A 27,907-nucleotide genomic window follows, 5' to 3' on the forward strand; every position below is an offset into this window, starting at 1 on the left:
CCCCCCCCCAGCATCATAAGGCTTGAAGGAACCTTTTTAAGACGGAAGAAAACGCTGCATTCAAATCTTCTAAAAGAGCACTCACGCGGAGCTGTAATCACTTCAGATGCACAGAATTATCAGGAGGAGAAAATTCATCTCACTTAGAATCAAGCCCCAATTTGAAGCAGAAAGGAAGAGGCTTGGTTTGCCGCCGTGCCAAGCACTCAGACTTTTCACTGAAGTCAAAGAAGCTACAGCTGCTCTGAGCCATTGAAAATCATGCCCAGAATCTCTAGCAAAACTTGTTTGCAGAGATGGTAGCAGGCTGATAAGGATGTTGACTATTCCGAATAGGCCCACGTTATTTTATATTTTTAGAGATACTTAGCCTGCCTATTATTGTTATTAAGCAGAGGTGGAGTATTTACTGCCCTTTTCTCAGAACTCTGTACAAATGCTGCTTTTCAGCAGACTCCTCTTTTCTTCTGGTGAACATTAGAGTTTCCTTCTTTTACTTTTCAGGCTTATGAACGTCCAATTAAATAAGACAACAGCGAGAGAATAGTGCCTAACAAAAATACCACCGTGCCCACAAAGCTACTTGAGAGGCCCTCATCCCATAAGCTAAGGTGCTCCCCAGCCAGGATTATGACCAGAGCATTTGGAGAGCATTATGGCATGGGTGGTCCTAACAGTGAGCACTTAGAAGACCCCTGGGCAAGGGGAGAGCATGAGCCAGGGGTGAAGGACCCTTGCCACAAACTCTCCAGGCTCAGTCCAGGCTCTGCAGGCTCCGGCCATGCACCAAGGGCCAGCTCTTCAAGGCAAACGCCCAAAACCTGTAACACCACCCTCTGTCACCTCTCCTGTAGAGTGTCAAACACAGTCCTGGAGTTGGCTGAAAAAGAAGCTGCTGTGAAATTAGACGTCAAGTGTTTATTATCCATACCAGTCTCTGGCACCAACCAGGCTGGGTGAAGGTCAGAGGGACAGCAGAGGGATGCAGCCTTTCCCAGGGTACCCAAACCCTGGGAAATCCCCTATGGCTTTGGGATCACAGGTGGTGCCACTCCCCAAGGTCCCCTCCTTGGCCTTTCCTTCCTGATTAAGGGTCCTCATGATTCCCCCTCAGCTTTCAGGTTACGAGCTCCCCTTCCATCTGGAGGGGAAGATGCCCACCATTAATGAAGCGTGACTTGTAACTGGGTCCACTGGGGCAGCCTGCAAGCCCAGCCCAGCTGGGACCCCAGCAGGATGAGAGCCAGCACACAGAGCTCTCCGAGCATCAGCTCCCTGGTGCTCGGCAGTGCCATTTGTTGGGGAAGTTGGGCCCGGTGTCCTTTGGAGAGCACATCCCCATCCCTCGCCATGCTGGCCCTCAGCAACTGTTGCCATGGTTATTTCATTGGAGTGCTTTTCATCAAGGAGATGCTGCAACTGCTGAATTGTCTCTTGCAAGAGTTATATAGGAATAACTAGCTGATAAGTAGGAATAACGGGTTCTGACTGCCCACGGAAGCCAACGATCCCAATTATTTTTGTTTTGATCCTGCCTTTCTTTTGGTCTCTACCAGGCTCAGGTTTAAAGCAGGGGTTAGAGATAAGCAGCAGAGAAGGAATGCTTCCTGATGGGAAACGCACTTGGCTCTGCCAGGAGATTAAAGGTCTCTCCTCACACAAAGCCTCTGCTTTTCAATCAACCCTAAATAGGCTCTAACAAGGCACAGCAATCAACCAGGCAACATATATCCATCCTCACCTGTCAGCTTGGGGTGAGGAACGAGATGTATTTCCCAATTCCATCACGTTAATTGTTAATCAAGATATTATAGGCACGGCCCCAAACCCGTTCATCAGTCACGGGGAGTGACGGATGTCCTGGGCTCTGCTCCTGCCCCGGCAGCGGGAGGGCTCTGCCGGCGGGGGCCGGCCCACGGCTCTGCCGGGGTTCGTGGTGAGAGGCGGCCGCCTTTCAGACCCACTTTCAGCATCACAGAGAGCAGGAATAAAGCCTGCTCTGGAAAGCCAGGGCCGTTTTGTTTAGCTCTCATTGAAAGCTCTGAAGAGTGACTGGGTAATGATGGAGCTGCTCTTCCCCCACCGCCGGGGCCCCACAGCGCAGGCCGTTAGGCTTTTAACGACAGAAATGCCTTTTTCTGCTCTCTGCTGTCCCTGGCACAGGGTTTGGCTAGGGAAGGTGCCACCTCAGACCTGGAGAACGGTGCAGCTGGAGGAGAGGCACATGGAGCCCACTGCAGCCTGTGCAGCCCCCAGCAACAGTGTCACCCAAATCCCAGCCTGTGACAGTGGAGGGAGCTGCCCAAGGAACCAGGATCCTCCCCACAGAGGGATGCAAAAGAGCAGGGGAAGATCTCAGCTGCATTCACAGGAATGAGCCCAAGGGGAAAAAAAATCTATTAGATTTTTCTTTCATCATTTTTGGGGGGCATCAGACCCAGCATCGCCAGCCAGGCAAGGGGGGGGATTGTCCTGCTCTGTTCTGCACTGGAGTGGCCTCACCTTGAGTTCTGAGACAGTTTTGGGTGCCACATCATCAGAGAGATCCAAAGCTGCTCCAGAGCGTCCAAAGGAGGGAGCCGGGGCTGGGGAAGGGTCTGGAGGGGCCGCCCGAGGAGCGGCTGAGGGCACTGGGCTGGTCCAGCTGCAGCAGAGGAGCTGAGGGCAGAGCTCCCCGGGGCTGCAGCTCCTGCCCAGGGCAGCGCAGGGACAGCTCCGAGCTCTGCTCCTGGGCCAGGGACAGCACCCAGGGAGCGGCTGCAGCTGGGCCAGGGCAGGCTCAGGCTGGAGAGCAGGGAAAGGTTCTTCCCCAGAGGGTGCCGGGCACTGCCCAGGCTCCCCAGGGAATGGGCACGGGCCCGAGGCTGCCAGAGCTGCCAGGGGTGCACAGGGTGGGGTTGCTGGGGTGTCTGTGCAGAGCCAGGAGCTGGTCTGGGTGATCTCAGTGAGTCCCTTAAACTCAGGATATTCTGATTCTAGATGTAAGCCAAGCACACCTCACAGCTGGAGCTGGGCAAACACTCTGTGCTGTGCCATGGAGGCACTCGACAGGGCCATGGCGCTGGGTTTAACAGGGTGCCTGCCTGGGAGAGACACCTCAGTTGCTACCAGTGGACTCAGACAGCCAAGCTGGAGCCCCCAGGCTGGTGCCAGCCCAGCTCTCCAGGGCTGAGTTCCCCTCCTTGCCCTGGCACAGGCAGATGTGCGCTCCGGCACACACCCCCTGCTCCGCTCAGCAACCACCCAGGAGGGACGGGCTCTTCCTGGAGAGCACACTGCACTTCTGGAACAGCCACAGGCTAAAGACAAAGAAGTGACTGTGGATGATGTGACCCCAGAGAGATCAGGATTCAGCTGTTCTCGAGGTACCAGAAGAGACAGAAGACGACTTCGTCAATTCCAGCTGAAATAGCTGGATTTAAAGAAATTAAATTTGTCAGTTCATTAGTGTGTAACATAAGAATGAAAAATGCATTTCTAATTCCTGATTCGCTAATCCACAATCCACTGATGTGCAATCCCCAGAGTCCCCAGGGAAAGAAAAGAAAATCCACAGCAGCCTTATAGTATCTCTCCATGACTTCTGGCCAGGTCCTGCAGAGAGAGCTCAGTCACAGAGCCTTCCTCACTGTACAAAACACACCTCAGCAAACTCACTGCCATCCTAGGAGGGCTCAGGGATAACAAAAATCAAACTGCACTTGTTGGAGTGGGTGAACACTGGATGTCTGGTGAGGTGTTGAGCATCGTGTTCTAGGAGTTAGCTCAGCTCCCCACAGATCTGCAGGATCAGCTCATTTCCAGCAGTGCTCCCACTGCTCAGGACATTTAGCAAGGTCCCAGTCACCTTCTTAACTGGGAGTGCTGCCACTGCAGCACGGGAAGGGGTGCTGGTGCCTGTAAAAAGACTGTCCTGGCTGCGCCTGGGAGATGTGTCCCCTGTACCTTCCTCCCAGCAAGGGACCCATGGATGCCACTTGTCATCCAGTTTGCCCCAGCAAGACCAGTTCAGTGCACACACACCTGCCCAGCACACACAGTCATGGGCCCCCAGCCACGTCCGTACCCTAAACCATGATCCCCACAGCCAACTTCAACTTCCCACACCAAGTCCTTCCTTAAATTATTCTCACTGAGCTGCCTCAGGGGGAGGCACCCACAGCCCTCTCTTTGTGCCCAGCACAACCCGTGCACAGAGGCCAGACCAGCAGTGAGCACCAGGTGGGAAACTGGGAATCTCCTGGGGCTGCCACTGCTGCCCTTGACCATCCCCTTCCTGCCCTCTCCGAGTGGATGTGCTGACACAGCTCCATAGCTGATCTGGATTTGCCTTTGCAAAGCAACTTTGCCTTCACTTGCTGCATCTCCCCAGCTCCAGAGCTGCTCAGGACTTGCTGACCATGAAAGCACCACCATGAGCAATAAAGCCAGTTTGCACAGGGAGGACTTGCTCCCAAAACACAATGGGGGACTCTCCTTTCTGCAACACCTTTTATTCCTCCTTTCCAGCAGAAAATGCTGTAAATGTCTGTGGCTACAGACCCCAGAAATATGCACTAATTCTGAAGCCACCATGCATAAGACCACCTGGTATTTCTCCATTACTCCCTTCCCTCTCACAGGCAAGGATGGGAAACCTGAGGAAACTGTGCAGGTCACGCATGGAGCAGGAACTCAGAGAAGAGCCCAAACCCCATGCCCCTGCCACACCTCTACATTCCCATTTCCAAGGTTTTTGGAGCACGCCTCAAAACGCTCCCCTCCTCCCCGCTCAGCTCTGCAGTGACACAAGAGCCATCGTGCACAGCTGTGGGAGGCTCGAGGCAGAAATAGCAGCTCATTACCCAGGGACGTCATCCCACGCAAGGACCCCGACGCCACCGTCCCCTCCTCACCCCGACCCACACCTGGGCCAACCCCGCCCTCCTCCAGCCCCAAGTCCCACCGGGAGGGGACAGCTCGGGGCTGGCTCTGCCAGGTGACATCTGTATGTCTCCCCCCAGCTCTTCATGCCAGCTGAATGGATCCCCAGGTGCTGCCAGGGTAGGACCAAGCCCTGACTCCACTGCACTCTTGAAGGTTTCAATTAATCATAAAGCCAATTCCATTTTGGGCTCCATCTGTCTTTATTCCTTCAGGGACTAATAATGCCTCACCGTGTGTTTTCACACACTAGCTGAACCGAAATTAAGATGGATTTCAATATGAAGTACCTGAGAAGAAAATGCATTTTTAAAAAAGAAATCTCAGAGTCGTTACTGTTCTCAGCTTGGAAGAAGACCTTGTTAAGTAAAAGCAGCGGGGTATTAATTTGGAAAACAACTCAGGTGAGTTCCTGCTCATTGCAAGACGTGTAAACAAACTAAAATCATATTTAGGGGCTTTTATGACAGAGTGTGTATGGAAATATGACATAACCTGCTTCCACAAGGAGAGGAGGAACATGCAGAGGAGCTCACACAGGCTCCCATGTGCAGCCTCTGAGCAGAGGGATGCTGGCAGCAGCCACCCTGCTGCACCAGGCATGGACCAGAATCCAGAAACTTTCTCCAACCCTCCCTGTTGCAGTGACAGAAACAGATAAAACCTAAGAACCCTTGTGGTTCATCGTGTATGGCAGGTTTGAGCTGCTCAAGGCTTAGGGAAACCTCATTTACATGTCAGCACACTGTTAGCACCTGGGTTTTGTGCTCCTTCCTCTGCAATCCAGCCAGGGGGGCCTTCCAGCCAGCCAGGCCTGCACGTCCACTTCAATAAGGCAATTCCTGTGTTGATCTGGTGGTTTATACAAAGCAACAGCCCTAATTATTGATCTCAGCAGATCAGCTAAGGATTAATGACCTGTCCCTTGGAACTGTCACTGCAGGGCTGTGCCCATCATCCCCTGGCTGTCAGTCTGGCAGCACCAGCGTGTCCCCTCCCTCCTCACCCACGTGGAGATGTTGTCCCACACGGTGACAGCCGAGGGTGACAGCCGAGGCTGACGCAGGCAGGGATGCCCAAAGCCAGCTCCAGGATGATTAACAGAAGGGAACAGGTACAGCCAAGCACCAGGAGGGAATAACTGAGTGAGTCACGACTGTGGAGAGCAGCAGTGACAGGACGTTTAGCATGACCCACATTTCGCCTGGGCTCCAGCTACCACCACCTCACTGCAGGAAGAGCCCTTCCTCTCTCCCACCCCCTGTTTTCAAGGTGTTCAGAAAAAAAAGGAGAGAAGTCTGGAAAGGATGGTTGCAAGGAATTATAAGATGAGCTCCACGTTGAATTCATAAGAGACATGTGAGACGTGAGGAGTGCAGAGCGCTGAGGGGCATGAGGCTTCTGATGGAAACGAAGATCCTTTGATGGCAGCCTTCTGGAACTGGCTGCAGTACCTTGGAAAAACTCATTAAATGCAGCAGAAAGGACAAGTGACGTACATCTATTGATGCTCTGAGCAGCAAATTAGTTTTCCTATCTATTCAGGGCTCCCACAGTGGCATCAGGGGGCCGAGACTCGGTGGGAAGCGGCTGTGAGGCATTTCTCCAGCTCGAGTGGGGACTCTGAGCTGCCCTTGGGGAGGGGGCTGCCACTGGCCCAGCTCCCTGGGGATGTGGGGTGGCCACAGACAGCTGCCCTGAGCAGCAGGGCTCAGAGGGCTGCACGGCTGCTCAGGCAGCCAAGCCAGTGAGTCAGCCCCTTCCAAAACACGCCAGGCCGCTCCAAGGGCCTCTGATGGACATCTCTTTTCAAGTGGAAAAAAGATCATCTAAAATAAAGGGACATCAAAACCCAGCTCACAAGAAGAACAGAATGTCTGCACCTGAGGGAAGAGCAAGTAGTTAACAGTAATGACGAGTTCCTTCAGAAGGAGATAATTTCCAGTAAGCTGTTGTTCTCTGTCATCATCCCGTTCAAACACCTGGAGAGCCTCGAAGCAGCTGAGGTTGGCAGCAATCTGGTGAAGGCCTGAGGAACTGTCTTCATGGATGAATAATCACCTGTTTCAATGAATCTTTAAGCACATGAATAGACAGATGAGAGAAAGTTTATCAAAGCACTGTATCAAGAGAACAGGTAGGCTGGAAGATGCCAGCCTGGAAACAAGTTCCCTGCCGGGGCTTGGTCCCTCTTCAGTCAGGACAGCCAAGGGCCATTCCTGGATGCCACGAGAGCCTGCAGTTGCTGGTTTGTGTTATTTTGCCTCCTATGAAAGCTCTGCTGGCCTCTCCTTGGCACAAGGAGTGGGGAGCAAATACAGCTAAATCCAGAAGAGAGGCCACGAGAGGCAAGGGCAGGCCCCCAGCACCCCTCTGACAGCCCAGTTCTGCCATGCAGCCCCAAAGCTGGCTCTGCATGCTCACTGTGTACAGCCTGCTGGCACAACAAAATCCAACAAAAGCCACGGTCAGGAAGGGGTAGGAGGGTGCACACAGCAGGACCTACAGAGGAAGAGATGGGGCTCAGACAATGGCTGCAATTGTAAGGGTCAGTGCTGTCCACCCCAAACCCTGCTGCAAGCAGGTCCTCACTGAGGGTGGATCCTGCATTTCCCACTCCCATTGCTCATCTCCCATTCTTCCCTTCTGTGTTCTGTTCAATGCACTTTCTCAACCTGCCTTCTGAAACACACATCAGTGGGCTGCCACAGCCTCCTGCACACCCTAATCAAAGAGCAGATGCAGACGCCTCCTCTCTGTGAGTGTTTTGCACCTATTGTTTGGAGGGAATGCAGAGAACATGCCAAGACCTGGGATAGTCATAGCAGGTCAGGAAAATAATGTAGGTGGTTAGGGAGGGAAATCTTTGAAGCTTGTGAAGCCATTAGCAGAGAGTGCTCAGGCTGTAGTAAAAAGGATAAACAAAAAACACAGAATCACAGAATCATTTAGGCTGGAAAAGGCATCCAGGATCATCAAGTCCAACCATTAATCTCACACTACCGTGTCCACTGCTAAATCATGTCCCTAAGTGCCACATCGGCACGGCTTTCAAACCCCTCCAGGATTGCTCCAGTGCTTCATAACCCTTCCAGTGAAAAACACTTCCCTAATCGAAACCTCTGCTGGCAGAACTGGAGACTGTTTCCTCACGTCCTATTGCTCCTCGTTGCTTGGGAGAAGAGACCAAGCCCTGCCTGGCTCCACCCTCCTGCCAGGGAGTTGTACAGAGCAAGAAGGATGAATTAATAGTAGCTGAAGAGACAGAGGAAAACATGTTGTGTCCAGCTACAGAACCAGGTCTGCACTGGCAAACAGCAAGTTTGGGCTGGTTTTTTTGGGAGAAAGTGATTAGGTAACCAGCCTGAACATGTATTTTAAATGGAAACCACCAAAATAACTCAAAGGCTTTAGCAGAGACCATTTACTAAACACAATGAGACAGAAACAACATGTTTTATATAATGCATGAGCTGGCTGTGATGAGTCTTTCCCTCCCTGCTAAAGCTCTGCTGGAGCAGCTTCCTGGTGCTCCCCACCCCTGTCACAGCCCTGGGCAGCACTGGCTGTTCTGTGGGGCTATGTTTGCAGGGCAGGACACCCCCCACAGCTCTCAGAACACCAGCAGCTGTGGACTGATGAGAGCCTGCAGGCTGTGGGAGCACCCATCGCTGTGTGAAGGACACAGGAGGACAAGTTCACCTACCTGAGCCCCAGGATGACTGGGAGAACCCAGTGGAGCTGGGGGAGCCGTGTGGGAGCTCACTGCCCACATGTGATGTGAGGCCAAACACTCCCATTTCAGTCACAGCATCCTCCCAGCACCAGCCCAGCCCAGAGAATTCACTCCAGAATTCCCATGTTTTACAGAAAGGACAATGTCCTCAGCCTAAAACCAGTCCCTTGGGCTGAGGCCAAGATGCCCATCCCACCTTGTCAACTCTCCAGAGCTGCAGGCACCTGGGGAAAACACATCTGGAACAAGACAAGGACCTGACCCACCCTCTGCCACTTCCAGCCATCAGCATTTCCCCAAAAATTTCTCCCAAAAAACCCAGGAGCAAACCTTGGATTCTAGACTTTTCCCTCCTTGTCTTCCTGAGAGCACAAGGATGGCAGTTTACTCTTTAAATGTTAATTACACTTTCTTGTTAGATTTCAGAGGCTGAAAAATGTTTAGGGATTTATTCTTCTGTGTAATTAACCACAATGATGAAACACCCATTTATACTGCACTGCAGTTTTTGTTAAGGTTATTCATAATGGGGAAAGGCTAAATAGGTTGAGTTCATTATCATTACAGAAAAAAAATTGAGGTGACCCAATCAAATTAATTTGAAATTAAGTGCAGTGAGGCTGATAACTCCACACAAGTCAGGAGTTCAAATAAAGATAGAGGAGACAATCTACAAAGCAAGAAATTATAAGCAGTCAAGGAGTGGAGCTGGAATTGCTGCAACTGGGAGATGGCAAACACATGGTGTGGGCAAACAGGGCCACTGAAAAAATCAGGCAAAGTGGATAAAGAGATGGGCAAATACTGCAGGATGTAAAAGGAGAAGCTGGAGGAGGAAGGGATGAAGATGGATTGGAAATAAAAGGGTAGGGACAGTGCTTGTTAAGCTAACCAGATTTATTTCTCCACACAGAAATTCTTATGTCCTTACAAGACAGCATTGAAGCAAGGTCTTTAATTTTACTTTTCCTGGGTTTATTGCTTGGGCCTCTGTGTTATTTAACACCAGTGAGCACCAACCAGTTTCAGTGCACAGCTGGACCTAACTCAAACCCCTTAAATCTGGTGGAAGCTCTTTCCTCTTGACAGAGGCATCCTGAAGGAGCTGCTGCTTCTCCAACAGAGCAGGGAAGTCGTGAGCCCTGGGAGAATGGACACCACCAAGGGACTGATGGACAGAGCAAGGAGACAGAATTCCCACATCCCTCTTCCCTCAGAAAAGACAATGGAAAAGCAGAACCAAAACCAGGTGGCCCCCATGATGCTGAGCTCTGTCAGACACCCCAGCACAACAAGGGGAAATAGAGCCCATCACTCAGGGAGCTTCTTTCAGGCTTCTCTTGAGAGGCAAACACATTTTATGCCCCTCCTGGCTTTACCAAAGTGGGGCAAGCTCTGAACGAGCCTGGGAGCTGGGTAACACAAATAATGGTGAATGGGATATTCAGGGTGCACACGGTCATCCTTTAAGGGGTTTAATCTCTGGGAAGCAGCCAAGACAATCCATAGAAAACTCATGTGCTGCTGCAGGATGATGCTTCAGTTATCACCTGTGATGAGTTTACTCCCAAGCCTTTACCAAGTCCTTTAGCACTCAGGGCCAAAAGGGAACAGTGAGACCCCAGCAGTGCTGGGCTTGTGGCCAGAGGCTGTGCTGGGCCTGTGGCCAGAGGCTGTGCTGGGCCTGTCCCAGGCCCTTCTAGGACATATGGCAAACGCCAGCTCGGACCATCAGTGGGACATCACTGTCCCCGGCCACGTGGTTGGGTGGGGTTTTAAAGGTCTGGCCAAAGTGCCACGAGTCTCTCACTGCAGCTGCACAAGTGGCTGCCCTCCCAGTTCCCCACTTTGGCCAGGCCAAAATCTCACCTTCTGAGCCTTCTGCCTTGTCCCCATGAAACACAAACTGCTTCCCTTTGCCTTGAAGGTCCCACTGCTTAACTTCTCTCCATGCTCACCTCCAACTCACCCCTAAGCGCACGGGCAGCATTTGGGATAAAGCTTCAAGAAGGCATTCAACATAAATTATTATTCCCCTTCTAAACGGATTACAAAAATCCTTTTATTACAAAATACTAAAATGTTCGAATTATTGGTGTGGAAAAACGTTTCCTGTAGGTAAAGTTTTCAAAAATGGAGGTTTTAATCACAAGCATAATCCTTTCTGGCTAACATTTCCAGTCTTGTGAAACATGGAGATGCAGATTGCACAGAGGCCTGGCTGTGCCACGAACAAAGGGAGATGCTGCCTGTAAATAGCTCAGAGGACATCAGAAGACACTTCTCTCATCAGCAATCTTTTTTAGCTTAATATAGCTCCTCTTTGCATAAAACATTGACATTTTTGTAATGTTTGGACCCAATGGTGCGAATGCTGATTGTCATCCGAACATACTGGAGTGTACCTTCAAAATATGCAGGAACATTTTACAGACAGTAGTTTCACTTGCCTCCAAAATGCTGGATCTTAATATTTCACACTTATATATATTTAAATGTTAGTACCACAGGATAAATGCTAACATGCTTTTATGCTAATGCAATCACTGGAAATCCAGATAATGCTGTGTATTGGCATATACTGTTAGTGAATTATGGATACCTAAATGTACAACCCCACATGCCTAGCAATCATTTTTGTTAGTGCATTTAACTTTTATTTGCAATCAGAGCACTTGAGGATTGTTCAAATGAAGTTTACTTTTGCAAACTGCTGAATGGAAAACATTTTGTTAAAGGCTTAAAAACAGTAAGGCTGTGATGAGGTTTTAGACTTGCAATAAGGGCACTGCTCAGAGAACTCCACCAGATGGAACAATGTTTGATTTGGTCACAGACTCAGCGATTAAAACCCAAATGCCTGAACTGAAGGACATATAAGAGAAACATGAGATGAAACCTTGATTTCCTCCCCATCAGATGAAGAAATCTGCCTCTCCTGTGGCAGAGGCTCACAGAGGCAGATGGATGCCAGGAGGTCAGATCCTGGCAGCTGCACCCCAGGACCTTGTGCCCCCAGGTCCAAATCCTGCTGTGCTATGGCTGCTTTTCAAGTCTGCTTTAAGCCAAATAAATAGGAGCAGTATCAGGAAGGAGAAATCCTGAGCTGGCCCTGTTGTGCCTTCTCCTCCTCCTGCCTTTGCTGATTCAAGTCTTGGCCAGCCACCTGGCCTGTTGGCTCAAGATGCTGATCCCCTGGAAAACCCTTTTATTCCAATGGGCTTTCAGCACAGCCAGAGCTCCGGGCCAGGTCCTGGCAGGACCATGTGCAGGCAGGACCTGGGTGCTGCAGCTGCTTGCTCCACCCCTTACCTGCTTCACTACCTGAATGGAGTTGAGGACAATGCAAATCTAGAGAAGATCTGGGTATTTTTGAGAGCTGAAAAGTTCTGGATGTGACCCAAGCATATCTGGAATCACTCTGTGTCCAGTGGTTTCCTCCTGTGTTAAACACATGTCGACAGACAAAGCCAAACTCCCTCTTCCAGACTGAGCTGTGCCAGGAGTTACTGACCTACCATGCCAGGCTCTGGAGCTGCTATCACCATGCCCTGATTTCTCTCTGGGAATGTTTGCCTGGCTTGAAACTGCTGGCCTGAGCCAGCCCAGCCAAAGAGACCTGGGAGGTGGCCACAGACCCACTGGGTGAGCAGCAGACCATTGCCTCTTCCCAGGCTCAGCATCCAGCACAGGACCTGACACCAGCCCCAGGCACACAAGCACAAGGCAGATCATGTCCCTGCAGCCCAGTGAGCTGTGACACCTCTGGGAATTCACTGGAAAGCCCTACCACCTCGCCGAGGCTCCCAGGAACAACCACGAGTGAAGGAAATAAACAACAAGCCCTCAGAAAAACACAAAATGCTGTGTGAAGTACCTGAAATGCCCCCAACAGTTTAACTGGAGCATGGAGTAAGCTGAGAAAATGTATGAACAAACGAATTAAGCAGTGAGCACACAGCAGACAAGTTGGCATGTAGGTGTCTACTGAGAAAGCTTAAGCACAGCAAGGGGAAAAAAAGCAAACTCAAACCAAGGCATAATATCCCTCCTCTTTTGGAACAGAGCTCTGAGACAATGTATCATCCAAACCACTCCAAATTACCGTCTGCCAGAATGTCCTTCAAAGAAAAAAGGCCCACAAGTTTGCAAAGCAGCAGTTTAATGTTGTCATATCAGATGAGAGGTCCAAAGAAGGTTTTTGCACTTGAGTGAGGAATACTACACAAAAGCATGACTCTCGTGGCCACTGCTACACTCTCATGTACCGTGAGACAGTGAATTTTTGGAGTCTGGACCATGTCATGTCAGGTACATCTGTGAGAAGCTCTTTAACAGCCCCTGTCATTTCACTAGTTACTTGCAAATATTTCCACACCCTCTGCATGATCTTCTCTGTATGGGACATATAATTAAGAATCTACCTAAAGAACCTGAGCAAACCACTCCAGTATTGTTTCAAGGATTAAGATACACCAGAATATGAAGAGCAGGTTGTGTTTCTGATGTATCCTCCTGTCATCACTAAGTCAGGCTCTGTTTCAGATTAGAAGCTGGATCCTTTCCTGGTGCCAGTCTGGGTACCTGCTCCTATCCACGAGGCCCCATCACTTCGCACATGCTGAGGGCCAACTGCATTGTACACAAGGTTGCCAAATAAATGCAGGTCCGTGGACCATGTGTTAGACTAAGCCATAAATAATTTATGATGCTGGAGAAGGTGACTGTATTTTTAGGTGTAGAAATATGCAGATAAAACAGTCCTGACCTTCAATTTTCACTCTGCACTGCTGATCCTGAAGTTTGAGTCCATCCAATGCATTTCTAAAGCCTCTGCACCTCTGAATGTACAACACATCCCCTGCAAAGTCCCAAACCCCATAAATCCAAAAGGGGCACCAAGAAAACCCATGGAGCCCACAGGGCACCTCCTGTAGCACTACACACAATGCCCCAGCATGAGGCAGACCGGGCCCCTTCCCGTGAATCTCAAACATCCTGCAGGCCAGTCTCCTCTGGATTCTGGCTGCTGACCCTATTCCTGACCCTGCATCTAATCAACACCTCTTGGATGTCAGAGGCACATGTCTGTGGGGCCCAAACTCTGCTCCAAAGACCATGGGAGCTGCTCAAATCAGCATTTTGCCATCCTGGAGCAGCCCAGGAGCAAGGAAGAGGAGGGACAAAGGTGCTCGCTGGGGTGCTCATCACTGCATCCCCCTTCACATCTTCCCCCAGAGAGGGCGGGGGAAGGGGAGAGAAGCAGAATTATTCCCCCCTTGGACTTTGTACAAGCAGGGAGCCCAGGGAAATCAAGAAACAATCCTAGATTTGACACCAAATTACTTCTGGATATGTCCAATGAGCAAGATGAGGACAGACTGAGGAGAAGGGGTAATGGGGGTTGCAAGAGCTAGACAGGGGACAAGACAGTTTTGGGGGAGTGGACTTTGTGGCGTGTCACAGCACAGCTTTCAGTCTGTGCTATCAGAAATAAACCAAGAGAAGTGAAGAGAGGCACAGAGCCCAGCTGAGGGCAGGTCTCACCTGGACAGGGCAGCTCCCAGGACGAAGGCAGCGTGTTCCTTCAGCGCGGCCTCGCTGCTGTTGAGCCCCTCGATCACCAGCCGGAGCCCACCCATGGACAGGAAATCCTTGGCATTGTCCACCTGGGACAGCAGGGAGACAGCAGGTCCTGTCAGCACGAACCCCCAGCCCTTGGAGAACACCTCCCTTCACACCCACAGCATCCCCTCCCTCCTGCTCTAACCAGCACAGAGTTTTAAACGGAATTAAAAATTCGGAGGGAACAGCTTTGGCTGAACTCTGCAGAGCCCTGCCCACGAGCAGCGATGCCATGGCTGCACAGGCACAGTGGGAGGATATTGCCACATACAGAAGGCATCACTGGAAACTCCAATACTTTGATTATAGCTATCAAAACTACTCTTGACACGTATTTCGGTAATGCAGGTGGTGTCAAAATCTCAGTACATCTGCTGATGTCAGAAAACTCCAGCTCTTCGCTCCCACCTGAGCAGGCCTTTACTGGGGACCCAGGGAATTGCATGCTTTGCAAGTGCAATTAATTAATGCTGTAATTGTAGCACCAGGAGTCAAGGATGTTTAGGAGCCTGTCAGCACCAACAGGGTACACAGGTGGCATCGGAGTGAGGAGCGTGGGCAGTTCTGGGACTTCTCCATGAGTTCCATCAACAACTTCATAGGGACAAGGCAAGAAAAAGCCAGTCCTTGCCTGGAGGGGTCAGCCAGGAGCTTCCCCATGGAGCAGCCCCACAATGACCTTTCTAAGCAAACAATAATGGATTAACTGCCAGTAGAGAAAAGTTTACACATTAGTGGGGATTCATAAGCCCCTGGCTCTAACTGGATCAGGGGCTAGCCAGGCACAGTCCCAGCGGGCATCTGCTCTTGGAGAGGAGATCAGAAAAGGCTCTGAGTGCTCACAGACAAAATTTAGAGAAACAGCACAAGGTACTTCAAGTACAAAATTCAGTCCAAAGTCAAATCGATGCATTTTGGTATTCAATGATTTTTTTTTCAGTTTAAAAGGGGATCTGATGAATGCTCAGAACTGCCTGCACAGAAAAATCAGGTTTAGAAATTCGACATTTCTCCTCTCTGAAAGACAGGGAGACAACAGCAATCGTTGGCAGATGGAAACAGAATATAAAAATGAGTTATCAGCAGGGCAGACCGACCCCCCGATGGGGTGGGACAGGATAAACACCACAAGCCATGCAGGGCATGTGGGACACTCTTCTAGTCAATGACTTCATGCTCGGTGTTATATTTATCTCAACCATGTACCTTCATCAAAACTGGCCCAAAGTCAGATATTTCAGGTACCCAGGAGAAGGAAGAAGCTTTGTGTCCTACAGGTCTGTCGTCACCAACCAAAGCAGGACCTGGGGAGCTCCAGCTCGTCTCTGCTCCCCAATGGGACAATACCCACCGCTTGCTGTCCCTCTGCAAAGCTGCTCTCTGCAGGTCTGCTGGGGCTGATTCAGGATTTGCAGCAGCTTTTGTATCCTTTCAGATGCTGTTCTTTTAACTGTCCCTATAAACCAGGCCTGCCAGATCGCTCACTTTTCTGCAGACCCATCTCTGTCTACAAAGAAATCTATGCAGCAACCCAATTTCAGCTGCCAGTGGGTCCTTTTATTACTCAGCCTCTGTAAAAACTGGTTTAGTGCTGGAATGGGACGTTGACTTCTGCACGAGAGGGAATGTATGGACAGGCAGGAATTTGCATCCAGCACCTGGTGTGGTAAAACCAGCCATTGCTGGGACCTCAGCAGCACCTGAGTCCTTCGTGCCACCCCAGCGTCAGTGAGACACCTCAGCTGCAGAACATAAATTATGCTGTAAAGCTTTTTCTCAAGATGTGTTTATCTTTTTTAACCAGAGTCTGTCGTGAGAGCTCCTTCCCTCACTCACCGTTTTAAAACCAACAAAATCCCCAAACTTAACAACTTGAAGGTATTAACCTCTCCGGGGAGCAGCGGATGCTGTGAGGCAGCAGCTCCTACCTCACTTCAGTCCACTGAAATCGGCACAGAAGAAAAACCAAAGATCAAAAGAGCTCTTGAGTAAAGTACACAGGCAAAGCAGGCAAGGAGAGAGATGGGAGAAGAGCAAATATGACAGCAGTTATTCAGGGAGCAGGTTTGAATTGGAGGAGAAAGAAAATAGGGAGGGAAGGTGAGAGAGAAAATATTAGAAAACAAGAGCAAGGGAAAGCAGCATGTCAACCGTACGCGATGGAGAGGAAATTAGCAGAGAGAGACGGTGTAGCATGTCAGAGGAGAGGAGAGAGGAAGATAAGGAGAGTAAATAATTGAGAGAAAGAGCCTGCAATGCCTGAGAATGGGTCTTGGCTCCGCACACTGCTGTGCAAGCACCGTGAATGCTGTTTATGAGTTATGCTCTGCCCTCTTCACATTTGCATTTGGGTTTTATGCGTTACAGATAACCCAGCAAGCCAAACCCTCCTGCTCCATCTCTGAGACGGGCTCCCAAACATGCCAAGCTGAATCGTGACTGAGGAGAGGCAAACCAGAGCTGGCAACCAAAAGCTGAGCAAACACAGAGCCCTTGGGCTGACTCTTCAGAAGCAGGAGAGAGCATCTCCCCGGGCTCGGCACTGGCCACAGCTCCTGCTCCGCTCCCCGTGGCACGCTCCGAAGCACGAGCTGCCTCACACCCCGCTGCTTCAGGGTGCTCACCACCAGGACATAGAGCAGGGAGCAGCCTTTGCTTGTACACCCCCCAGGGCACGGCATTTTCCACTCAACAGGGCACCCCGTGCCCCAGAGGCAGCAGCACGATGGCCGGGAGCCAAGGAGTTGTGAAAAGCCATGGCACGGTACTGCTCTGAGGGAGGCTGGGGAAGGTGGGACCAGCAAAGTGGTGCCACATGTGGCCTGGGCCACCCACACCTGCAAGGATTCCCTGCTCCCATGGCACAGCACGGCTGTGACTCGCTGCAGAGGAGTCCTGACAGTTCAGCCCTTCCAGGGTTATGCGGCACAAGCGTCCTTTGGCTGCTGTTCAGTAATTACATTAAGCCAGTGCTGCTAAAGGCAGTCCCAAGCAGAGATAATGCTCTGGACGTATTCAACTGACTGGAAGAAGAAAGAGGAGGAAAAGCCATGCTGGCTTAGAGACAAGTCATATTTCTTATCAGCTTCCTGCCTGACGAGAAGGTGCTGCCCAGCCATCTGCCCCGACAGCGCGGGCACAGAGCAGCGCTGTGATCGGCGCACAAAGGAGCCTCTGTGCTCCTGCCAGCCTCCTGCCATTCCCCCTCCCTGACCCCTTTGATGCTGGATGTGCTTCCCTTTGATGCTCCAGCCCCTGCTTCTCTCACCATTCTGAAATTGTTTGCCCTATCCTGTGCTGCAGGGATTTTCTGCTGGAATAGTCCAGACCGTTATGCTGGAATCCAAAGCATCCCAGGGTGTTTGGGAGTTGCTTTTTAGCACACTGGCCTGATGCTCTGGCACCCTTAATCAGGCAAGATTAGCCCTGAGTATAAATATGAAGCTCTTTGGGCGCCCATTGTTCACACTTATTCTCTGAGTCACACAGATGCCGTCAGTGACACAAAAGCAGGGAGAACAAACAGCAAGGCAGCCTCTGCATGCCCACAACAGAGATTTAGAGTGGAAATTCAAGACAAAGAGCCTTGGAAATAACACTTCTATCAGCTGGCACATGGACTCCCTCTGTCAGCAGCAACACTTCAGCTACCTGCCCCCAAAATACCACCTTTGGTTTAACAAGTGCTGTTCCAGTGAAAGGAACACTGGCACCTCCCAAGAGTTGTCCCATTTGCCCTCTGAAATGACAACGTGACGCTGGAAACTCTCCCAGAGCACTCCAGACCCTCCCAGCCACTGGGGAGAGAGGAGCCAAGTCTTTTCCCACAAGGCAGAGCAGAGGCTGGATGCCCAGACACCCTCCCAGGGGTGGCACTGAGGAAGGCACCAAGCCCAGGGGAGAAGAGCTCTGGTGCCTGCAGCTGCATCCAAGGGGAGCTAGGAATGTGTGAGCTGAAAGCAGAGCAAGAGAGATCAGAGGGAGGGGGGAAAGGTGTGAGCACAAACCCGAGGAAGCAAGATGCCAGGAAATATGTTTACCCTCACACAGAGCTAATGAGCACAGCGAGGCTCTACACGCCACTGCTTACTCACACCAAGACAAAAGAGGAGGTTTGGGGTGGCTGTCGCCTTCCCTGGTACAAAGACATTATCTGTGAACTGATGTAAGGGCACCTACCCTCAACCACGGCAGCTTTCCATGGAAGCAGTGAGAAAATAATTATTTTCTTAGCACCCACCACTCTACCTACCCAAAAATGGCAGCTAAAACCCCATTTTGTAACATTAAGCAGATGAAAGAGGAAAAAGAGAGGATAAGAACCCAGCCTGAGAACAGACAACAAAATCAGGCAACCCCTAGGATACTGCTGGCTCCTGGCACGACAAGTGATTAATTCAAACCTGGATATAAAATAAGCCTGCACTAGCCCTCTGCTGTCTGGTATTGTCCCAGGATTATGGTAATTAAGCAATTTGTATTACCTGATACCGATAAGAAAAATAAAACCCCGTTTACGGCACCGTATCCCCTGGATTTTACACGGCAGTTACTGATGCATTCTTGTTACCTGGTGAACATAATATTCGAGATCATAAAGTGCTGCTACTTTTTCATCCAGTGTGGAGGCAGAGCTGTTGAGTTTGCTTATTAATTTAACCATAATTTCATAATCTGTTTCCATCTTCATGTTCAGCTTTTCAAACTCCTCCTTCAGCTGCTCTATGGGCCGGAACTTCTTCCTCACCTCTTCCTCTCGGGCCTTGAAAACAGAAGGAGGAAACCAGAGATGAAGATGGGAGATGAAGAGAGACAAGACAGACACAGAAAGGAACGCCACCCCAAATTTACAAAGGGAACCTGTCTGTGCCAATGAATTTACTGCTGTGCATCAGAAACGCAGGGGCAGGGCTGGAGGGTCCTTCTGGGAAACCCAGTTACCTGTGAGATACCCACAGTACGAGTGAGCAGTAGGGCTTGTACACCACTTCTACATCTGGACACCATTTGTGCACCACTTCTATGCCTAAACACCATTTGTGCACCATTTCTATTTCCCACATCCTTCCAGCTGAACATCAAGCCCACAGGCAGCAGCACTGCAGTTCTCTGTTTGTCTGCAAGTGGATGTTCTCAAAACCTGACTGCAAAAAGCCCTGAGCCACCTCCCTGATCTTACAGCTGAACCTCCCTGGAATGGACATGATGCTGGAGAGCTCCAGTGGTCCCACCCAGCCCAAAGTGCCCAGTGACTCCAAGGAGATCTCGGACACAGACAAAGATGTTTTCACCATTCCAGGCACTGAACACATTCCAGGATGGCTCTATCTCCCAGGGAAAGGTGTGGGGACAGAAGGTGTCAGAAAGGGAAGCAGGAGGAGCAGTGATAAGCTGGGGGCAGCTGCAGTGCTGTGCCACGAGGCTTGTCCAGGACACAGCCTGTCCTGAGCACAGCTTATCTCCCTCGCAGTAACAGCATCCCAAGGGCTGCCGTGAACCGAGAGAGCTGACACAAAACATGTGGTGAGAAGGAAAGGATTTGTCAGAGATCCGAGAGGGCCCCAGAGGCGCAGGAACATCAGCACTGGTGGCACTGGGGACAGAGCCTGCTGCTGCAGGGGACACAAGAAGCAGAGAGGCCAGGCTGGAGCTGGGCTGCCCCAAGGACAGGAGAAAAAAAAACAGGGGAAAACCAAGTGAGCAATGGAGGTGAAAGCTCCGTCCATGTACTCATTAATTACCACAGGTACCACACCCAGCACCACGCCCACCCCAAGCACCCGAGCTGCCTTTGCCGCAGCACAGAGGGGCACAGGCTCAGTGTAACTCCATTTCCTCCGACACGGATCCTTCAAGGATGGATTTGCTCTCTGCAGGAGGGACTGCAGATGGAACACTTTAGGTCCATTAGATGTAGCTGCTTTTAGCCCAGTTGCTGGGACAAAAGGTATTCTAACAGGGGATTTTAAAATATGGCTTATTTTCACCTAATAGAGGATCACTAATTTTTGCATTTCAATGATCCTCATTTCCAGCAGCCCTGCAATCAATCTGCAATGCTGCTATGGAAATAATCGCATGGCAAACGAAACCATGCCCTGCTACCACATAAGGGGAGAAGAAGCCTTTCTGCGACAGCAGAACTTCAGGGCCTTGACTCCTCTTTCAGTTTTCCTTTGACTGAGCCAACACCAGAGCAGCAGGAGGAGAGAGGGTTGAGGAAACGCTGCTGAGGGGGAGAGGGGAAGGAGGCTGTGATGCACCTGCTGAGTCACACCTCATCCTACCTATTTACTTTGGGTTGAGGATTGTTTGTAACTAAGTGGACAACTTGGAGCTTGTGTAAGGAAACTTCAGCCCCTGCTTCACCATGGCCATTTGGGTTTTGCTATCCAGGGCATGAGGCTGGAAACAGAAAGCAAGGAGGGCAGTGAAAGGGAATGTAACTCCCTTTGTAAATACCATCAGCTGCAATCAAGCCCCCTTTGGGGCCTGCAGACATTTTTGTGAATTGAGCAGTAGTGGAACAGATAAATTACACTGTTCAGAGCAGCTGTGGCTGCCCCAACCCTGGGAAGTGCTCAAGGCCAGGTTGGATGGGGCTAGAAGCAACCTGGGATAGTGGAAGGTGTCTCTGCCCACCGCAGGGGGTGGCATGAGGTGGGCTTTAAGGTTCTTTCCAACCCAAACCATTCACAGAATCATAGACTCCTACAGAAAAGCCAGGGAACACTATGCTAACGGGTTAGCAAAGGTATTTTAGGTCCATATTCAGCACAAGATTCGTTTGCACAGTGTTTTCCAAGCAATCATTTTAACCACTGTATTTCTGCAGTGTGTAACAGGGTGTGTTCCCAGCCCTGCACTGTGCATTGCTTTAGAAACAGGAAACTCACCTTCCTTTCGGCCTTCTCACTTTCCTTCATTTTAGCCAAGGCCTTTTTGAGCTCCTCAGATGTGAATGAATTTGCATCGACGTCGACCTTGCCCAGCCTTGCAGAAGAGACCAAACAAACCAGAACATGTTATGAGTGAACAACTGCCTCTATTCTGTTTTCACTGTGACATTCGAGCAATGGCCAAGGGCAGGATGAAAGGAATGAAAAACCCACCATGCTCAAGAAAAGATTGGTCTGAGTGCTGTATTCTGCGTGGGGTTTGCAGACAGCTCACCCTGACAGTCAAGGGCTCTGCAATCAGCCTGCTGACCCAAAATCTCAACTCCTACCACAATAAAAGCAGCTGATTAATTAATACCTCGTAGCAATACAGAAAGCACCCCTGTGCCACTGAACCATTGCCTAGGCCTTACAAGCTTTAACCTGGAGATTTCAGCTGAAGGTCTGATGAGCACTGTACAGAGAGTCAGGGCAAGGGTAAATCCACATAGAAATTGCACAGAAATTCTAAAAAACACGTCGTGTTGATCTTTACACCTTTCTTCTTGGTTCAAGAAGTGTTGATCTGGGCCACAATCACTCTTGCACAGAAAAAAAAGGAAATGCAGCTGCTGAGGCATTGTGAAGCTAAAGAGCATCTCCATGGCCTGAGCAGGAGTCACTGAGCAGGCTTTGGTGGCATCGCTGCAGGGGCCACTCATGTCCAACCCCCCTCTGCTTTGCTCTTGGGGACACTGCTCTGCCCCAGCCCAGCAACACAAGCAGGGCCCAGTGCTGGGACTGGCACCAGTGGGACCCCCTGTGCACAGGGACCCCCAGCCCGGGGCAGCCGTGCCAGCACCCCCAGCAACACCAACAGGGCCCCAAGCTCAGCAGTTTGCTCAGCTGCCCTTTCCTGAAACGGAACCATCTCCTTCCCGAGAGAATTCAACCTCTACCTCTACCCAAGATCATTTTCTACACATTGGTGAAATGCTCCTCTGGACTTCCTCCACCAGAAACATCCCCACAGCCCTGGAAGAGATACCAGGGGCATCATTAAAGCCTCCACAAACACCGCACAGGCACCCAGGATCATCAGCTTTCCTTCTTTGGCATTCAGGCTCCCTGCACTGCTCCTGTTCATGTCCTCCTCCTCTCTCCATAACTGTGGGAAGCGCAGAGCTCCCAGGCAATGCCAAGGCCAGTGCCTTCCATGGGTTGTTGGACACCCCCCATGGCTGATGCCCCTGTTGTTCCCAGGGAAGCTGCTGAGTGCCAGAGGGGGCCATGAAGTTGCTGAGGGCACTGGAGCACCTCCCTTGTGGGGAAAGGCTGAGTGTGCAAAGGGGCTACAGGCAAGCGGGAGAGCGACTCTTCCTCAGGAACTGTAGGGACAGGACAAGGAGTAACAGGATGAAAATGAGAGCTGGAATAGATTTGATGCTGGGAAGAAGTTCTTTACTACGAGGGTGGTGGTGCCTGGCACAGGCTGTGCAGAGAGGCTGTGGACGCCCCATCCCTGGGAACATCCAAGGCCAGGCTGGACAAGCTCCAGAGCAACCTGCTCAGGTGGGAGGTTGTTCAGGTTGGAAGCAGAAGATCTTCAGGCTCCCTTCCAAGCCAAAGCATTCAAGGATTTGATCATTCTATGATCCCCATGTCCCACTGTGGAGTGGCCCTGAAACTTCTGTGACATCACAGACTGTTCCACATGGAACATCCAGGACCTAGAAACGAACACAGTGGACAATCCACCCGCTGCCAGTGGTCAGTTGTCACTCGCTCTTCGCTACGTCAGCAGTGCTGAGCTGTTCCCGCTGCCTGGACTTCTCCTGCCTGCACTGAAGCACCAATCGCAGCAGGATGTCCACTCCTGTCCCAGCAAAGGTACAGTGCCATTCCAGGGAGCTGGACACCCCCTGACCGAGTGGGTGGACTGCAGCCCTGTGGGGGTGGTGTGGGACAGGGACCCCACTGAGAGGTTGTGCTCCCTGATGCAGCGTGCCAGAGACACCGTGGAGGACATGGAAGTGGACGTGGTGGTGGATACAGAAGAAAGGATGGAGGTGGATATGGAAGAGTCTGTTGAGGATATGGATGTGGACATGGAGGATGACATCGAGGACATGGAGGTGGATGTGCAGGACGACATCGAGGACATGGAGGTTGACGTGAAGGATGACATCGAGGACATGGAAGTTGATGTGCAGACAACACCGAGGACGGGAAGGTCGAGAAAGAGAAGGAGCAGCCCATGATCCTCGGATGAAGACAGACTCTCCAGCAGCAGGACAGGCAGATGTTCACCATGCACTGCCCACAGGCAGAGTGGGTCCCCTGCCGCCAGGCTGGGGCTGGGCTGGCCGGCCCCGCTCAGGGACACAGTGCCCAGGGGGGACAAGCACCACCTCCAGCCCACCCTGCACTTGCTTTGGGCCACGCCAGCCCTATCACAGTGCTTGGGCCCCATCTCCCAGCCCCAGCCAGGCTCAGTGCTCAGGGGAGTCCTGCTCTGCCAGTGTGTGCCAGCCTGGGGGCACAGAGAACAGCCCTCAGTGCCCCTGCTGCCTCCTTTATACCACCACTGACAAAGACTCTGGCCACAGACATGTAAATACGTTCTGGACGTTAGAAGTTTCCTGTAAATATGTTCTAGATGTTAGAAGTTTCCTGTAAATACGTTCTGAAGATTGTTAATTCTATAGGCTCCCATGTAAATACGTTTTGAAGATTGTTCACTCTGTAGGCTCCCATGTAAATACGTTCTATAGATTGTTGTTGTTACAAGGATGTTTATAATGAAAGATGTTCTGTTGTTGATCTTCTATTAAACACGGTTTATTTTAAAAAGCCCGCTTCTCTTTGCAATTCCTTTGGGCACTGGCAGCCTTTGAGAATTGTTGTGGCTTCTGCTTGCTCCAGGTTTCCAGGGCTGGAGGTGCCTGGGGGTGCTGGCACAGCCACCCTGGGGCTGGGGGTCCCTGTGCACAGGGGGTCCCACTGACGCCGCTGCCGGCACTGGGCCCTGCTGGTGGCCCCAAGAGCAAAGGTGTCACCAGCAGAGAGGGGGCTCTGACAGGAGCAGCCCCTGCAGCGATGGCACCACAGCAGGCAGGAAACCTTCTGCCGCCCTTCCTGCTGGAGCCACCGGCACTCCTGGGCCGAGAGCCGGCATCGGGCCCCAGGGAGGAAAAATCGCCGCTCGTGCTCTGAAGGCCGTGACGGCCTCGGGAATTGCAGGAAATGGATCTGTGGTGCTGTAGGGGCTGATGTTTAAGGCTTGGAGCCTCCAAAGGCTCCGGTCTTTGCTTTCCCCCGGGCACTGCATCGCCCTGCGCCCGGACTGTCCAAGAGACAAAAGCCAAGTGAGGGGATCGTCGCCCCGCCCGGATTCCTGCTGCTGGCAGCAGCCACTGGCCCCTGTGCCCCACTGGGGGATGCCTGGAGGGGCAGCGCAGGCTGCGCTGGGCGGGGGGTGCTGGTGCCGGGGGCTGTGGGCCCAGCAGGGCCCCGAGCTCAGCCCCCGCCCGCCAAAGCCCCGCGCTCCCCGAGCAGCCCCAGGGCGGGTGGCAGTGGGAAACCACCCCCCTCCCCGCGCTTCAGGACAGAAACTCCCCATAGGAACTAAAGCAGCCTTTGTTCCGAGGCTTCCGAGGGGAAAGTCAGCATCAGCTGGCGGTTAAAGCACGTTTAAAAGGCGGGTGCAGGGAAGGTGGTGTGAGCTCCGGGGACTATGGCAGTGCCTGGCGCGCAGGTGAGGCTCTGGGGCTGCTCAGGCCAGCCCTCAGCCCCTCACAGCTGTTCCCAGGGAGTGGGCTCAGAAAGCCATTTCAGACCAGTTGCTGCAGATATTTCAAAGAACTAAATGTTATTCAAAGAAGCCACGTTGCCAATTTAGTTTCGGTGTCATGGCATGAGAAGCCACGAAGGTGCCTCTGAAGGTGCACTCAGGGTACTTCCAGCACCATCCCGAAGGGAGCACAAAGGACAGGGCTCTGCTTTCAGCACTGCTGAGCTCCTAACCCAGCAATTAAGTCTCAGGAAGAGACAGTAATTGAGTGCACCAGGGAACCTGGCCTCTAATAAAGGGCATGAAGCCCACAGCCCACCCAACCCGATGCCTTGCATGTCTGTACCTTTTCCTCCTCCTCTCTCCTCTCGCGTCACTTTCCCCGTTTTCGCTGTCTGGGAGCTTGGCTTCTCTCTCTCCTGTCTGCAGGTTCAGCCGCACGTGTGACCCTGCAGGAACGGCCTGACCTACAAACAAAGGTCACTGTTATTTCAGAGCACGTACCCAGTTCCAGCTTTGGGAGGAACTGGGAGCTGAAGGCACACGCTCCTCCCTGAGAGAAGGGGAGAAAACCTTCATCCCACACAGTGAGGAGTGGGATATCCACCACCGACCCCCCTCCCCTCCAGCGGAGCCCCTAAAGTGCTGCTTTACCCTCCAGAAATGCCACCCCGAGCCACCAAAGGTGTTCCTGGGCTGCCAGGCTGGCTCGGATCCACAGTGGAGGTGGAACCCTGAGCCCAGCAGACACTGGTTCCTTCCTCCCTTGCAGCCCAGTTCCTAGGAGAGCACTAAAACTCCTCATCAGGAGTGGATCTGGAGGCTACATGGAGAAAGGGGAATTGGTTGCTGATTGGGGCAGACAGAATAAAAATGCGGCTGCCAAAGGGAAATCAAAGCATCCTGCAGAGTACAGCCAGGTACGCTGCACATCAAGGCTGTGGTGGTGTGGAAATACTGTATTAAAAGGAATTTATGATCACTACTATCTGCCAACAAAAATGCACAGAATACATTAAGCTTCAGTTTTAAATGCAGAAAAGATAGGACATTCAGAGTGGTTTTCCTTGGTCACAGTTCTCCACGAGCACATCTCGATAGCCAGCCCAGCACTGGGTTGGAGAGGAGGCAATATTTGGTTGCTACTTCTTGATGGCACTACTTCTTCTCCTCTTAATGCGGGAAATCTGCCTGCCCAGGACAGCAAGGCTGCAGCTGAGCAGCTCCAGAGCTGCTCACAGATGGACAGACAGACCACAGCTGCTCACCCTCCTCCCTCCTGAGGAGGATTCCCTATGCAGCCTTTCCTTTCTCTCTCTCTTTTTACCTAAAAAGATGCCTGGGACAGAATAACAGCATGCAAGAGACAGGGAGCATCTCCTGCCAAAGGGAAGTGAAGACAAGGGTAATTATTTTGTACAACAAATACATGCACTCAAAGACAAAAAGCTCTGGTCTCGGGAACAAGTGGATTGATCCCTCCCTGTTCAAAGAGACATTTCCCTGATCAAAGGACCTGCTGCTTCCTACATAAGACTGGGATGTTTGTCACCATTCAGACAGAAACATTTCAAAGCCTGTAGCCATCCAGCAGGTATAAACACATTCAGAGAAACCAGGAAAATCCATCTTGGAGGATCTCCTATTTAAACAAGGTTTGCTGTTCTGGTAGAGCCTCTTTCTGCCCATCAGTCCTGCCCAATGGAAGTTGCATTGGTTGGATATGTGAGAGGACAGATGTGATTATCCCCTCATCCTAAACGATGGGAGGGCAGGTTAGATGTGCCTCCTCCATGCTTGGAATGCTTTCCATGCACAGATGCCAACCTCCTCCCGCTCCTTTAACTTGTGATAGATGGGACCTTTATTCTCTGTCTGTCTATGGGGGCATCCTCCCACGCTGAGAAGGCGGGCTCTGCAGGAATTGGGTTCCATCGCCGAGCTGTGCCCCTCGCTGGTGGTGGAGCTGGGACGTGCTGGTCAGAAAGGAGTTTGTAGGATCTCCATGAAAAGGGCAACACCGCATCTCCTGTCCCTGGTTCAGGAGACACTGAGACAGGGCTCTGCCAGCAAGGAAAACACAGCAAATGATAACCTGCTCTAGTGGAAGATGTCCCTGCCCACGGCAGGGAGGTGGAACAAGATGAGCTTTAAGGTCCCTTCCAAGCCAAGCTGCTGTAGGATCAAATGCCATCGCGTGCCAAGGACACGGAGGCAGGAGGACAATCCCCTCCTCAGCAGACACAAACGTGCTCAGGGGCAAAGCGAGGGGCGAGCTGGGTGCTTCCCCCCAAAGCCAGTGGCTTTCCTGGCCGTGTCACCAGCGCTGGGCCAGCGGGGTTCCAGCCCCAGCAGTGGCTGCAGCAGCTCTGGCTGTCACACAGCCAGGAACAGCCCCCGCCAGAGCACAGCACGGCCGCTCCGCTGCCGTGCTCCCGCTGCACCCGGCCGCATCAGCCTCCCGGCTGCCAGGGGAGAGGAAGGAGGTGGCTGGGCTTTGCTTGAGAGGATCATCCACAGGGAAAGCACGGGAGCAGGCTCCAGAAGGGCTGGGGGGCGCAGCCCTCCCGTGTCTGTTCTCAGCGAGCGCTCAATAAAACCGAACCCGGAGCTGGTGCACACGAGCTCCACACCCAGCAGAGCCAAGTTACAGAGGCTGCATCAGCCAAGACACAAACCCTTCCTGCTCCTGCTCTGCACACTAAACGAGATTTGGGCAGGAGCATCCGAACCCCGGAGCAAAACTTGCAGCCTTGATGTGTTTAAGCAGCTCTTGGCGCTCCGGGGATTTCTCCTCGCCGCTCCACACAGCAGCCCAGGTTCATGGCACAGCAGGACAAACACGGTGCTTTAATAAATAAACCATAAAAACCATCTCTGCTTTCAACAAAAAGATTGACACTGTCACTTAAAAATATTACAGCTGTTCAAGGAAGGTCTTCCGTCTTATTT

The 27,907-nt window shown here is 51.7% G+C and overlaps 1 protein-coding gene across 3 annotated transcripts in view; it reads right to left on the reverse strand.

Moving 5' to 3' along the window:
• The window catches only part of SIL1 (SIL1 nucleotide exchange factor), a 96,781-nt gene that overhangs the window by 20,786 nt on the left and 48,088 nt on the right, over positions 1 to 27,907 (reverse strand). For all 3 annotated transcript variants that reach the window (XM_042024765.1, XM_042024758.1, XM_042024751.1), the window contains exons 4-7: positions 25,302 to 25,422; positions 21,181 to 21,277; positions 18,855 to 19,046; positions 14,207 to 14,328 (exon numbers count right to left, since the gene is read on the reverse strand). In XM_042024765.1, the coding sequence (XP_041880699.1) occupies positions 14,207 to 14,328; positions 18,855 to 19,046; positions 21,181 to 21,277; positions 25,302 to 25,422 (532 nt within the window). The remainder of the gene's footprint in view (positions 1 to 14,206; positions 14,329 to 18,854; positions 19,047 to 21,180; positions 21,278 to 25,301; positions 25,423 to 27,907) is intronic.

The sequence above is a fragment of the Corvus kubaryi genome, unplaced genomic scaffold (assembly GCF_017639235.1).
Source record: "Corvus kubaryi isolate FWS band 111438036 unplaced genomic scaffold, C.kubaryi_AGA036_p1.0 128, whole genome shotgun sequence".
Classification (NCBI taxonomy): domain Eukaryota; kingdom Metazoa; phylum Chordata; class Aves; order Passeriformes; family Corvidae; genus Corvus; species Corvus kubaryi.